This window comes from Conger conger, chromosome 14 (genome assembly GCF_963514075.1).
Source record: "Conger conger chromosome 14, fConCon1.1, whole genome shotgun sequence".
Lineage (NCBI taxonomy): Eukaryota > Metazoa > Chordata > Actinopteri > Anguilliformes > Congridae > Conger > Conger conger.
This window is the reverse complement of record NC_083773.1, coordinates 30,882,170-30,898,049: the sequence shown is the minus strand read 5'-3', so window position 1 is coordinate 30,898,049 and position 15,880 is coordinate 30,882,170. Positions and strand designations below refer to the sequence as shown.

The 15,880-nt window shown below is 44.7% G+C and overlaps 1 protein-coding gene across 1 annotated transcript; it reads right to left on the bottom strand.

Annotated features, from left to right (window-relative positions):
* Nucleotides 1-98: 98 nt before the first annotated feature.
* si:dkey-156n14.3 (zinc finger protein ZXDC) lies at nucleotides 99-7,976 on the bottom strand. The gene is made up of 10 exons (XM_061220948.1): nucleotides 5,872-7,976; nucleotides 5,494-5,646; nucleotides 4,886-4,964; nucleotides 4,300-4,430; nucleotides 3,960-4,130; nucleotides 2,423-3,144; nucleotides 2,128-2,212; nucleotides 1,728-1,897; nucleotides 1,268-1,369; nucleotides 99-955 (listed from the first exon to the last, which is right to left on the bottom strand). Exons 1-10 carry the CDS (start codon nucleotides 7,928-7,930, stop codon nucleotides 869-871), a joined length of 3,759 nt encoding a protein of 1,252 aa, XP_061076932.1. The 5' UTR covers nucleotides 7,931-7,976; the 3' UTR covers nucleotides 99-868.
* Between the last annotated feature and the right edge of the window lie 7,904 nt (nucleotides 7,977-15,880).

Sequence of the window (15,880 nt, the reverse complement as noted above, 5' to 3'; positions counted from 1 at the left end):
ATTACAAATATGCTGCGGGAATACAGAATTTACCACAACCTGTAGGTTTTTGTTCTCAGTTTCTAGCCAAAGAAAACAGACTAGTATTACCGCGGTCATCTTGTGCTTCAATAACAGGACTTTATTTGACTTTCAATTTGATAAACCAAACCTAATAAATAAGTACATGAAGTTATACATATGGGCACTCATGACATTATTAACATGGAGCACACTTTATTTTCTCCAACAAAAAAAAAGTTTTTTTGTAAGATATGCAACAATAGAAAAATAAATTAAAAAACACCATAATCAACATAAACCACATATTTGTTCTCAGGTTAATTGCAATATAAATGTAATGTCCATAAGGCAAAGACAATTGACACTGTGTATGCATTTATATGTGTGATCGCCAACTTAAGCCAAAGACATGCACAGGCCTCCCCAGAGAAGATTCAGACGAGGACATGCACTGAACAGAGTTCATGTCTTAAGTGCTTACTCTCAAGCAACATGATTTCTGAAAACCAACTCATTCTGAATGCAAGAATGAAAACAAACCAAAAAAACATGCTCAATAAATTCTTACTTTTGCAGTGAGAATCGAAGTAAAAATCTAAAAGCTTCAACAATTTTCAACATCCTGTCCCACGGTATATGAGCGTAACTTCCATTTAAGTCACACTCGCATAGTACAAAGGGTTAGAAAGGCAGGCCTTATCAAAAGGGCAAGCTTTAGAAACATCTTCCATTGGAATATACTTTTTTCAAAATAAAAAGAGATTCGATTAAACAAGTTTGACTGTCAGTCACTGCACCACAAAGTGGTGCTCATCTTCCTGTGCTCAGGCCACAACTTCCTGTTTTGGGTTTCCTGTTTCCTGGCTCACTCCAGGTCCTGGAGGTTGATGGTGCTTCCTGTGAACTGGGAGTTGTCTGATCCTGCGTCATCCTCCGTTGTAGCAGCAGGCTCCTGTAATGAACACCAACGACACTCCAGTATTATACACCTGCAACAATCTCTAACCATAGAACCTACTGGCCTGAATGCTAACTGCTATTGTTACTGCCACAGAGCAATGCTGTGTAGCATGCACACAAAATATACCAAATGAATGAAAATAGTTGTGAATGAAAATTACTATATGGTTTTATGGTTTGGACTGAACTAGGCTTACTCAAAGTTCTGAATTAAAAAACTGCAGTGTACATGTCTTGTTAAGGAGACATGCAGGAATCAGAAGTAATTTCCACAGTGATAAAATGGTGGTTGGTGGCAAACTACCTGCAGGATGTTGACAGGCAGGTCCACGGTGAGCTGGGAGTGCGAGCTGGAGGTCTGGGAGCTGAGCTGGAAGGCTAGGTCCCCATCCCCTGCTGGGTCGTCCTGACAACCCACACAGAGCGAGCGGTCACAGGGGAACGAGACAGGCAGTGCCAACAGAGCAGCTTATAGCTGGTAAGAGCTTATAAACGAGCAGCTAGCGCTCATTACCCTCAAGTCATTCTCGAAGCGGAAATTTCCTAAATGAGCTGCACAGCCAGTTAAGGAGATTTCCACAATGGAAACCGTGCCCTAGTTTAAACTCGGTCACCAAACATCGTTGCCAGGGGTTTCCAAATAATCCAAATGCAAAATTCATGCAAATTCATGCACCCCAAAAAGGACTCCATTCTTCAGCGATCAGAGACTGTTACTGTAGACATGCTTAGCGAAGATAACGTTCATGCGACACTGTGCTCACCTGCAGCAGCTGGATCTGCACGTACTGGGCCCCGGTGACGGGGTCTCGGATGGTCAGCCCGGCGTTGGCCGAGGCCACGCCCTCGCCGAAGCGGCCGGTCGCCGGGGCAGCCGTCGCCGTGGCGCTGGTCTTCACGCCCTTCGTCTTCCTCGGGCCGAGAGCGGTGCCGCCTGCCAGGGACAGAGCACAGCCTCAACTGCACCGTCTCCATAACCCGCACGTCAGGCCTGACCGCTCAGCTTCCATTTACAACATAAATACAGGCCTCCGCGCCCCTGCTCTTCCTCAAAGCGAAAGCAGTAGGGGTCACAGAACACAGCCTCAACTGCACCGTAACCCGAATTTCTACTTCCTTTTAATAAAGAACTACAAATCCCATGAGCCTCCCATAAATGGTTACCTGGACTGCAGGCTGGGCCTTTCTGCTTCTTCCTCTTGGCCAACTGGATCGCCCTGTAGTCAGTCCTCGCAGAGCCTCCGCTCTCCTGAAAATGTATTAGTGGTTTTACTTTCTCTACATTTTTCAAAATCTTGAGAAAGACCATTATCTTACAATAACAACATAAATCAAGAACATACTGTAATGCAAAGGCAGTAATGTAATGTAAAGGTATAATGAAATGGCAGTGATGTAATATCCTCTTTAAGTGTTAAACGGGCCCCCTGTGACTCCAGTCGAGGCCCCCAGGACTCACCAGGAAGGAGCAGGTGGAGACGGCGTTGAGCTCGGGGTCCTTCTGCGCGCTGAAGCTGCCGGCGTGGCCAGAGAAGACGAACTGCGTCACCACCTTGCTGCCCTCCTGCTGCCCCAGCACGTCGGTGGCCCCCAGCAGGGCCCCGCTGCCCCGGTCGGGCTCGGGGCCAGGGGCCCCCGCCAGACTGCTGGAGGGGGTGAGGGAGGCAGGGGCGTCGGGCCCCAGGGTGCTGGAGGAGCTGAGCGGGTGCAGCTGCTCGGGGGCCGCGGGGCCCCTCATGGACAGGGCCGCCAGGGACCCCAGGGCCTCGGGGTTCACGGTCTGGACGTCGTCGAGGTTCAGGGTCCCCTGAGGGAGCACCCCGCCGGCCCCGCCCTGCCCCAGGGCCCCGTCAAGCCCGTGGGAGCTTATGTTGGCCTCTGCCGCCAGGATGAGTGGGTCCACTGCCTGCGCCAGGGCGCCGCCGGCCCCGCCCAGCGTGGCCCCCACCGAGGCGGCGTCGATGGTCAGGATGCCCGAGCTGACCAGCGACATGTCCATGGTCACGCCCGCCGGCACGCCCGCCCCAGCGCCCCCTCCTGGCGCGTTGGAGAAGAGCGAGGTCAGGTCGATGCTGCCGAGCTCGCCCGCGGCGCCGCCCGGGGCCCCGCCCGTCTGGCCTGCGCTCGTCAGCTCGCTGCTGGGGGTCAGCGACGTGGACATCTCCAGCTGACTCAGCACGTCTGAGAGCAAAACACACATCAGCTAGGACAGCCAGTGAGCCTACTGCTCAAACACTACACACTGCTTTACTCTGCCCAATAGAGACAAGGTTTATATGCTGCAATCAACAGTTACCAATAGAAACTGTGGGCAGTCTGTATTGTATTGTAATGCATTGTAGAAGACAGAAGATATCGTATTGTATTGTAAAGGGCAGTGGGTAAGGTATTGTATGGTATTATATTGTATTGTAGAGGGCAGTGGATATGGTATTGTATTGTATTGTAGAGGGCAGGGTGGTGGGTATTGTATTGTATTGTATTGTAGAGGGCAGTGGGTATGGTATGGTATGATATTGTATTGTATTGTATTGTATTGTAGAGGGCAGAGTGGTGGGTATTTTATTGTATTGTATTGTATTGTAGAAGGCAGTGGGTATGGTATGATATTGTATTGTATTGTAGAGGGCAGTGGGTATGGTATGATATCGTATTGTATTGTATTGTAGAAGGCAGTGGGTATGGTATGATATCGTATTGTATTGTAGAAGGCAGTGGGTATGGTATGATATTGTATTATATTGTATTGTATTGTAGAAGGCAGTGGGTATGGTATGATATTGTATTGTATTGTAGAAGGCAGTGGGTATGGTATGATATTGTATTGTATGATATTGTATTGTATTGTAGAGGGCAGTGGGTATGGTATGATATTGTATTGTATTGTATGATATTGTATTGTATTGTAGAGGGCAGTGGGTATGGTATGATATTGTATTGTAGAGGGTAGTGGGTATGGTATGATATTGTATTGTATTGTGGCAGGGCAGACTGACCGGGGCTCAGGTTGTGGTGTTTGAGCATGTGGCTCTTCAGGCTGCTGCGGGAGGAGAAGTGTTTGCTGCAGGAGGCCACAGGGCAGCGTGTCCTCAGCCCGCTGGCGTCCTGCAGGTGCTTCTTAGAGTGGATGTACAAACTGCTGCGCGCAGAGAACTTAGCACTGCAGCCTGCCAACACACAACACCACACGCGTCAACGCACACCCCACACACACACACAGCACAAATGTGCACATAAAGCCATGAATACTCACTCACACTCACACACTCACCTCACTCACATGTGCACATACACCCATGAATGTACACACACACACACACAAATAAATAAACCCACCCTCCACGTGGCACTCGAAGGGCTTGGTGCCCAGGTGGGTGATGCTGTGGCCCTTCAGGTGCTCCGCCCGGGTGAAGGACTTGCCACAGCCCTCCTCCGAGCAGGTGAAGCGCCGGTCGTCGTCATGCTTCCTGGCACACGGGGTGAAGAGAGGGTACTTAGGCAACAAACCTAACAAAAATGCCACCTAAACCGTGACGTGCCAGGTTACAATTTCAAGGAAGAACACGCCAAACCTGATGCGTTTTACAAACACAAAAATCTAGTTTTCCAAAGTCAACTCCGGCTGTGGACCCTGTTATGAATAAAATCAACTGGTTAAAGTGCAAAGCTTTTATCCATCACCCAGAGCAGGCTGCAGTAAGGCCCCGTTAATATATCAGTGCATGTAAGCCGCCTACATAAATCAATATTCAAATGAAGCACTGGTTTATTTATACCTTCACAGTGCCTAGGGGTCCCAGGAGTTGGGGAAGCCTCAAAATATTACTCATCTGACGGAATTAAGCACAGGGAAAGCCATTGATTGATTGAATGAACTGCACTGCTCTCAGGAAACCCCTGAGCGATCCCAGGAGACCCTCACCTCTTGTGCCGGAGCAGTTTGGACATGCTGGTGAAGGACCACCCGCAGCCCTCAGAGTCGCACATGAAGGGCCGCTCTCCTGTCAGGGGCCAAAGCAGGGCGTTACAAACACACCCATCCACCCTGCATACGAGCAACTCATTCAGCTATACACAGTGACTTGTTGAAGGAACATTCATCAAACACGAGTGCCAATAGAATTATTTTCGGTGCCGATCCTTTTCCTTCCGATCATAAAACGAAATTACATCGTCCCAAAATAGGGTTGTAACATGTAAACTGCGCAAGACTAAGAAAATATGATTCACGCAGTCTAAGACGCATCAGAAAAGGCAAGCACAGTACAGTGTATGATGCAATACGAAGGCAAGCACATTGTACTGCATACTGTACGATGCAAAAACAAGCACAGCGCACGGCAGACTGTGCCTGATCTAATACAAAGGAGGCAAGCAGTGCACTGCAGACTGTTCAATGCAATACAAAAGCAAGCACAGTGCACAGCAGGTTGTGCATGATGCAATGCAAAGGCAAGCACAGTGTACTGCACTGGGCGTGACTGAACCGGTCCTTCGACTGGTGTTACTGGTAATTTCTCTTCTCCGTACCCGTGTGGCTGCGCAGGTGAATCTTGAGGCGGCAGGCCTTGTCGTAGCGCTTGTCACAGCCGGGGAAGGTGCAGGTGAACTGGCCTATCTCCCGGAAGTGCGTGCGGTTGTGGGAGAACAGGGCACTGAAGGTGATGAAGGTCTTCTCACAGCCTGGGGAGCAGAGAGAAGGAGCGGAGCGGTTAGTTAATCGAGCTAAACTGTCAAACCACTGTATGCAAGACATCACTGTTAACACTGAACAAATTAAAATGGCAGAGCATCATTTGAACTAGACCACAGCAAAACACGAGGCAACAGCAGTCGGACAAATGTCACGGCAGCATGCTTCTACATACAAAACAACAACAGCGGCCGAATACGTGAAAGACCTCTGACCTGGAAACTCGCACTTATGAGGCCTTTCCGGTTCGAAATGGGTGCGCTGGTGATTGGCGAGCTTGGAGGCACTGCGGAAGTGGTCGCTGCAGATATCGCAGGCGAAGGCGTTCTCCTGGTCGTGCACCTTGACGTGCGCCTTCAGGTTGTACACGGTCGTGAACTTGCGGCCGCAGTTCTCCCACTCGCAGGTGAAGGGGCGCACTTTGTCGTGGGACTGCAGGTGGCGCTTGAGCTTGTACGAGGTGGTGAAGGACCAGCCGCAGTCCTCCATGGAGCACTTGAAGGGCCTCTGGTCGTCGGCGTGAGAGATGAGGTGTATCTTCAGCTTGTGCTTGGTGTCAAAGGTCTCCGTGCATTCTGTCTGCGAGCACCTGTACTTGGTGCGGGAGCCTTTCTTCAACGTCATCGTTCCTCCCAGCTTTAAGGGGGGCAGGTCGCTGTCGCACACGATGAAGCCGGTTTGCATCACCCCCCTCGCACCTGCACTGATCATATCCCCGTCGCCCAATGAACACAGGGTCCCGTCCTCTTGCTCTTTAGCAGAGGTGCAGGAGTCCAAAGTGGAGGCTGCGTCCGGAAATGTGCAGTTCTCCTCCAGATTCAAACCCGAGTCACTCACCGCCATTCTCGATTCTTCATACTGGATGGAGCCCACGGCCACATTACTGTTCTTCCCGACAGTTTTGGTCGAACTGTCATAATTAATCAAGACTATATCTTGGTGGTTTTTCATGCCAAGCTGATGTTTCAGGTTAGCCACGTCTTCTTTCGGCGCATGGCCGTCAGGGGGCGCTGCTAACGTCAATACTCCGTTTTCAATAGTCACGATAATGCTTTGGTTGTTTATCATAATGGTCCCAGAAAATGTTTCTTCTGAAGAGGAAACATTGGAGGCTCCGGCAAAGGTGTTTCCCGAGTATTCAGAAAGGTAGTCAGAGCTGTTGACGTCGCTAATGTGTGTGGTTTCCATGAAAGCGGCGTTTTCAGAAATCAAAGCACCTGTAAACTTTTGTGCAGACTGGAGATGCAATTCCACGGACGTCTGATCCGCGGTGCCGCCATCGTTAGCTGCTAAGCTTTCGTCTAATGGCTGATTGTCGCACCGTTCGTTAGCCATAACAACATTGCTATCTGATTCAAAACTCGAACCGAACCGCTGACTTGAGTTCGTTACGGTTGCCTCACACCTTTCCTGTGCAATAGAACCTGCATTCCGCGCACCGACATGTTTTCTAATGTTGGAGTGTCTGGATGTTAAATTCGGCAACTTTTCGTCTGGGTGCATAAGAACCGAAGTGGTTTGCACCTCCATTGAGACATCGGGCTTCGTCTTGGAAGTAGAATCTGCATCCTTACCAATCATCCTCCTCCCATCTTTAGAGAGGAAGACTGATCGGCCCATTTCTTTGTTAGAGCCGTTGCTGTCAGCCTCCTGGACGATGTTGAAAACCACATAAAATTCCTCGTTGTCCTTTCGGTTGATGTTGGTAGCGGAGTAAATGTTACCCTTCCCAGCCGCGACGCTCTCGCATGCCAATGAATTGTGCAAGGTAGCGCCGCCTTGCTGCTGCCGTAAAAGCGGAGGCTGCCGTCGTTGTGTGTGACTCTCTTCAACCACACAACAGACAGGAAGCGCCATTTGCATTCCGGTTTCTGTACTCTCAAACTCGGATTTCGACCCACTTTCCAAACAGTCTTGTTGCAATTGCTGTTCTTTGACACCTGCCCCATGTGCACCGATCACGTTACGGAGTCCACTTTGTTCAGGGCGTCTTTGTACTTGCTGTACGTTCCTTTTACTATTCTGTCTAAGAAGAGACTGACTACCACCGCTGCCATTTTCTGCCAGCAGGCGAAATGGAGATGTCCTAGGCCAGTTGTTGTTGTTGTCACTTTCCCGTTCGCGTGATTCCGAGTCGTTTTTGACTCCGATTTTATTCGACAAGTTGAGACAACGAGCGCCTGTCGCCGATCCCGGTGGAGACAACCCTGTCCGACGTGAGACGCCATGTTTATGGTGTGTGTTTTGGGCAATAGTAAGCCCCTGAATTTCCATCTTGGTATCCCTGTAGCAGCAGCGGACGAGAGGCCCGCCCTCCACAAATGTGTAATAGGATCCTACGTGCCACGACCAGTTTTCAGCAACAGATAAACTACGGACTGTACGTCCGTCATGGAATGGGTTTGTCTTACTGGTTTTTATTTTCTATCGATCGAATAGGTTTTTATGAAAAACATTTTTCTATATGCAATTAAAGCAAACAATGTACATTTATTTTAATAACAATATTAAACTGTGTACATAGTAATACATTTACGGCTACATTATTTAGTGTGCCCCTTCCACCACTACCAGTACTACCACAGGATGGCGCTCAAAGCCCTTGACGATTCTAAATATTCACGAAATACCACTCGCTGCATTTTCAACTTATTTCGCGTCGCTATTTATGGCGGCAATGGAAGAGCATTCACAATTACCAACCGTCTCTAGACTCCGGGACATTCCTCTCCTTTGCAATGACACATGTCATGACATAATGCACTCCACGGCAACAAACGTCCTAAGAGGGAGCATTAATCTAAAAGCAGTTGTCAGTTAAAGTAGTCGTTAATAAAACCGTATTTTAAAAATGTTTAATCTGAGGATTCCCAAACGGGACCTGAAATCCCTTAAAGTTGAGGGACTGCTATAATAATAATAATAATAATAATAATAATAATAATAATAATAATAATAATTTTTAATGTTGTATATTAGATTGTGAAGTCTACTGTGTCTTTTTGAAATGAGTGCCATGAGATAATTAGCTACTACAGTGAGTCAGGAAATGTGCATGCTGAAGTCCATACAAATGACATGTTCTGTTGTGGTGTCACTCCTCCCCCAAAAACGAACATACAAAGGGTCTTGCACCAATAACATGATATTGTACAGTATAATTATGTTCAAATGTCCAGCTTCTGTGAGTTCTACTATATGAGCTATACGTGATTTGACCCCAGTATTTTGTAAAGGTATTTTGTTTGTGTTCAGATTTATTTCACGGATCTATTTTTCAAAGTAGGATATTTTCCAAGCTTGATAGTTATTTATATACTTAAAGAAAAAAAACACACCTAAAATTGGATATAGAAAAGCTACGTCTGAATTGAATGTGAGAGTTCCAGCAGAAAACAAAGAACTGAGATGAGGTGTAGAAGCGTGAAAGGAGATCAGTCTCGCTGCAACATAGCATTTTCATTTCGACAAAAAATAAGGAGGCTTTCATTCTTTTGAAGAATATCCAACTAGCACAATTTCACAGTGTGCTGAAAAGAGTGGGGCTGTTGCACAGCCACACCCGCACACCTATCTCAAAGGCATGAGCCACACAGAGCTGTGGATTGCAAAGAGATTGGCAAAACTGATTGGCAACTGAAGGAAGTTGCTTGCTGTTAAACAAGATCAAAGAATACGGTGTAGCCTATTACCTCAATGTACTGAATATTCTGCCAGAATGAACAAATATGTTGAGAGTATTGCTTTGTAAATCTTCTTTCCATTTATTCCTTTTCTATTACACATTTCTCTCCATGTTTGTCAATTCTCCTTTCATTCTGTTGAGTTGGGACAGGATAGGATTGACATGATTGTGAGCAGTAGGCCAGAGGCTTCAAGAAGAATATCAGTGTGCAGTGGGCTACAGCACTCTATTTAATTCTGTATTCATCCAGGGAGTCTTGCAAAACTTTGTTTTTACAATACGCATTTATGCAGCCAGATATGTTCCAGAACCCAAGGGCAGCGGTCTTGATGAGAAACAGAACGTTTTTATCATTCTTCAACACCACCATTTTGGCAATTTGTCTCTTTACATGAAACATGTATCAGCTACAAGCATTTTTGTGTCCTGGGTGCTTAAATATCTGGGTCATGATACTCAATCCACAGGAGCAATGGTCAAACCAAAACCTGTCAGTCAAAACTAGGAGAAAGAAAGGAAGTAGCAAACATCATAATGGAGTTTAAAGTGCTTTAATATTGCAAGATATGTTCACATTCATACATCAAAGGTGAAAATCAGTAACTGAGCAACTGGAATGTATTTACAGAAATATGAATTTGCTTGTCACAGTAATTATTATTATTTTTTTTTACAAGACAGGTAACTCAAAAATGGAGAGGGACAATGTCACTACTGTGAACACGAGTCTGTATATGAATTACATTTTAATAAAATACTACTTCAATTTCATGATTTCATTTTGCTGTAGCTTGTATATCTACAGTAGAGGGCAAGCGGAGTTGACAGCCTTGGGAAAAAAAAAAGTAGCTAGGGCCAGAAAAGAAGGATACTGACTGAATGGGAGTAACCTTGGTTTGAACTAAATTGCATGTTTCCATTGGTCAGAAGGTAAAGAGAACATGAATGGCGAGCAACAGAAACAGCTTTAATAAGACCGTGGATCCCTGAACTGGGGTCTGAGGAGTATCAGCAAAATGGGAAAATAATTACCTTTTACGAATAGTTTGTATTTCCTTAATTTAATCAATTGCATATCAGTGATTTGCCAGATAAACCCTGTCCAGTTTACACATGCATGGTAACATTGTGATTAGTGTAGTTATCACATTTTGATATTGTTCTACATAGCTTAGAAATAGCCTTATATAGACATCAATTACAGAATTACAGGAGTCTATCTGCCATTTCTACAGTTCCAAGACACTGACCCTTAAAGTTCTTGTCAGACAGATACAACATTTATTTGGATACCACTCATCAGTGGCGGAAGCTTGTTATGATGCCCCCCCATTCACTTTGAAGGAGGTAGGCTACTGACTCCTATAGGCTTAAGTATTTAGGCTAAGCTAACACATTATGCTAACATGGAAATTGAGCCAGTGAATGCACAAAAATGAAAATGAAATCGATCATCTCGTATAAGTCTGGGTAAGTTGGAAAAAGGTGTATTTCCCAGAATGTTGGTGTTTTCCTTCAATGTTAATTAGTCACTGACCACGTAGTGCAACATCAGCTAGCTAACATCAAATGACATCAAGCTTACAGAAGTTTTCTTGTAGCTAATATTACGAAACAGCGGGTCCTGAACATTTAGGTTTAGTCTATATATCACTGCCCATACAAAAAATGTAGCACAAAGTGATAGAGGAAATGCTTTTCAGAAATATACATTATGCTCATTCATTGATCATAGGGAGAATTTAAGCTTGTAGCTAATATCAGATCAGTATACATCTTCCACCACAGCACTTAAGATCATTAGCACTGGCATCTCCTTTCATGTTGTTCAGTCCCTCCCTACACATGAAGTCAACCAATTTTAATATATATTGCATGTAACATTACATCCCTGTCCAGCTTTAGAAGCAAATATCAACAGCTAACGTCAGCTAGCTCACTTGTATGATCAACAATTGTTTCACTAAACGTTTAAGTTCAGGTTTGTACTGATGAGATAACGTTAACAACATCCACATTTCTATAACACTAGATTAGTTCCGAATACATCCGAATATGGACTTTAAATTGCAGTCTGGACAGGCTCCACCCTGCACCATACATTTACAATGTAACGTATAACTAAAAAAGTTGAATACAACTTTCGGAAAGAGGGTCGGATAACTCACAGCCACCAGTACATATTATCTATGTATCATTTTGAACAAAAATGTCACGTAGAACCCTGTAATTCTCATGTCACAACATTATATCATGATAATAATAACAAGATTGTTCACATGCTTCTGTATAGTAGTATGCCCTGTTGCCACTGCATTGCAGCCTGTAGTGGGTTTTGTGTAAAGTGGTCAATTTACCTGAAGTGGGAGGTCCTCAGCCATAAGGTGGTAATTGTAGTGGGCTTGAGAAATAGAGGAACCCCTGAAATAAGGGGCTTGCTGATCACAAATCAAAAGGCGAAAGGCCTAACTGCTCAATAATGCAGAAAGGGAGCACACCAAGCTGCAAATAGGTGTAAGGTATTTAGTCCTGAGGAGATTGGAGCAGGACAGCGAAACACAAATGTTTCCACATAACCTGGCATTGGTCTCAGTTTAGCTTTTCCTACTACAACGGCTAAGAGCCCTGATTTCAAATCTGCTGCTGGGCCCACTTTGCATTGTTATTACCTTTTAACATTAATGTAATTTGTCCATAACATCAAGTATAAGATTTAAGTCAGTGATGCTTCCTATTCATTGACCTCTTAGGTTCTGCTTGCTAACATTGTCAGATTCAATGTTCTTCAAGAACAGTTTCTTGAATTTGCATGTCAACATATGGAAACAGTCTGATTAGAGGGCCCTCCATGCTGAACACCAATGTCTCAATTTCAGCAAATTTCAGCAGCACAAATTACTATTTTACTTGATAACAAATGGTCCATCAGAATGCACTGTTGATAATCAATACAGCCTTGGAATGTACCAGAAAAATGTGATTACTGCAGCCCTCCTTTAGACCATGGTACCCTCCTCTCAAGTTTATCCAAGTCGGTATGTCAGGATCATTATGCTCTGCTTAGTCATGCAGTAGAACTACTCCTATCATTATGGAATATATATTATCTGACTCCTACACATTGACAAAGCACATTTTTAAATATGTTAGCATTTTCATTGCATACAAAAGCCTTATGGTCAACAGCAAGTAAAATAAAAATGCAGCCCATGAGACCGGGTATAAAAAATATGTAAATCTTTGTTCACACAGACTAGCAATAATAATCAGCAGCAATAAGCTAATATGTGTTCCCTAAAAAAAACAAAAAACAAATAAAAAATACCAGTGAGAATGAGAACATGCAGGGTACATGTTTTCACAGGACAACTGAAACAATACAATCTCCGAACATCAATTTGAACATTCATGCTTTTGCAAAAATATTATACAGACGATTTAGAAAAGTAAACCATATTCACAGAAATAAATGGCAGGTAATGGGAAAACGTGATAACCCATGCATGTATATATTTGAAAGAATTTGTTTGTGCCTGTGAATGAGTATTTAAATGTCAGGTCTCACATGTCTGTTGTGTCCTTAGGCAGGTATGCATTTTTCCTTTGATAATATAAATGTCAGGTGTCCAATGAAACTAAAATGAAGACTTAGAAAATAGAATATTTGGGTTATCATATTTTTCCAGGGCCATCTTCAGTTGATAAATTGGGTCAGTACCTTATCTTTATACTTTACAGTTAGAAGTGAGTCATTTATGTTCATACCTTCTAAGTTTTCAAGTGACACCAACTCTGTACACCTGGAATGTTAATAATGCCTATTTACATCTGTGTCATATGTATAATTAAATTAGTAATCTTCATATTTTTAAAATAATATCAGTAATAAACTATTATGAGCAATTTTTAATACTACATTGGTAATTCCTATACACAGCACAGTACAAGGACAAACTATACATAGACCAATCCACTGTCATTAAAACGTTGCACATGTGGATGCAATTTAAACTTCTATACATTACATACATAATGCTAAATGTCACACTAATATTAACACTTTTCTGACAGTGTTGGATGAAATGTCAGAATCATCATGAAAATAGCAATATTCCACAGTTGAATCATTAAATGTAAGCATGCAAAACATGTCAATTACCATACAATACTTAGTTTGAAGACTAAGTAGCACTGTAGTACAAATTGGAAACAGCTCAGTCTCTCACACTCACACACACACATACTCACACATGCACACACGCACACACGGAAAGATGAGAAACAATAAACAATAAGGCCACATATCTGCATTCAGTCCATTTCACCGGACACCGTGAAATAGCTGCCGCGTGACATGGATGGTTTTCCATGTAGACCACACCATCCTCCTCTTCCTCACAAACACATCTGACCTGCAGCAGGCCGTGCTGCCGGCCCCCCGTTCAGCAGTGCCTCCGTCTGGCTGTATGGAGCTGTGCGCTGGCGTCCAGACAACACCACCAAACGACTTCATGCATTCAGAGAGACTACTGCCCCTTCACAGCATCTCCCTACCTACCGTTCTCCTGGCATAAAGACCAGGAGGACAGTTTATGGGGTTAAATTCAGAGGAAGCGCTGCCACGTGCTTGGGAGGGAATTTGTTTTGAAAGCCCAGGGGGATGGAGACGACAGCAGGGGAGCCACTGCTGGCACCTCAGCCCAGACAGCGTGCTGGTGATTGACACGGGTGACTGACGCCGCTTTCTGACAGAAATCACCAGAGACACTGAGGAGGAATTATTCTGGGGATACAGCTTGCACTCGGGCTGAAGCAGTCTCCAATCTGTGCCCAGCCCTCCCCGTGAAAGAAGAACACGCAGAAGAAAGAAGTAGAACAGGGAGAAATATGCACTGCAAGAGCAAATCACTGCTCCGGTAGTCCTCGCCTCGTGTTCCGCTGGCTTCTGACTAAGCGAACGACGCTGTAAAACACAAACTTCACCGATATTTAGCCGACAAATCTCTAATCGCCCTATCTCGGCAAAGCAAAGCAAGAACACTTCCTGAAAAAAATACCGATACGTGTTCACGGTTTCTTGTGTGACCGCCCAAAACACGTCTGTTTGGGAAATGAGGCTGCTCTGCTGTATTATAGTGTTTTTTAAATGAAAACAGAGGAGTTTAGAATAGCACTGACAGGTTCAGCCATGCTTTTTCTGTGGGTGAGCGGTTTGGGTCTCAGTCTACACTGGCTCTTTGTGAGTGTAAATGTGCCGGCCATGGGGAGGACAGAGGACGGGACCGATTCCTCAGCATAACCGTCGCATGAATTATTCACACTGGACGGCTGGAGGAGGAAATGGGGCAATGGAGATCAGAATTTCCGAGTGGATTTGAGGGAGTTAAGAGTAAAATGTGTTCTCCGACTGACATTACATCTAAAATCTTGATTTTTTTTTTTTTTTTTTTTGAAAAATTGCCCGCCGTGAATGAGTGAATATTTTTTCTGAAATGACTGAACAGGGCAACATTTTTGAAGGCATGCGTTTCAGACAGTGTGGATTAGACCCATGTAATTAACCAAGACGATTAGCCTATGTCAGCAGCTCCAAAACAGTATATCTGCAAGTACTAATAATAATATCCAGTGACTCTCATCTGGATATCTCAATATTAAGGCTATCAAATATAAATAGCCTATATACTATATAATTATATATTTGTATTGGTAATATGGCTAAATATGTGTTTTCACTCCTGATAAAGTACATTCTAAATGTAAAAAGCAATGTAGTGTAATGCAAATATCATGACGTAATGCGTTTTGAAATTCATTCACCATTGCTTACGTTTAGCCGAACTCACCGACCTGATACAAGCTGGAAACGTAAATAATGTGAAGTCCTTTTTAAAAACAGCGTGGGCGACTCTCGTTGAGCCGTGACAGCTGCCAGCTGTGTGGATTTTAAAGCAGAATCGACAGCCGCTAGTGGGAGCAGGCAGAAGCGGTGATGTGTCCGTTGGAAACACGTTTCCTCAAAGCGCCGTCCAGCCTGGCAGCCCGACAGTGACAGTTCTGTGCTGGCTCTTACAAACAGGCTGATCCGTTCCGTCCGCCTTCCTCCACTCTCACTGCCTGGACTCCCAACAAGGCTGCCTTCTTCGAGTCTGTGGGCGATAACCATGCTTGTCGGTGGCCTGTGATGTGTGGGGTATCCTGGAGCTAGTGGGCAAGCTGCAGGTGACCCAATATGCACCACACTCCTGTTTGACCCATTTCCATCCTTTGGTTTCTTTTTAAGGGCAACCAACAGTGATGAATAAAGACAGGATGCATTGTTTTGAAAGTGCTACACGTCGGGTCTACGCGGCTTCCTTGGAGACATCCTTTGTCTCATTATCCCAGGGAGAGGAAAGATGCCATCACACAATGCATGGGAATGTTGCGGCTGACAGCCGAAAAAGTCTGTTCTCATAACAGTCAGAATGAGAGGGCTCTGAACAATGACAGCTCTCTTTGCATGCAGAGATGTGAATAGGAGAAACAGTTCAACCCTG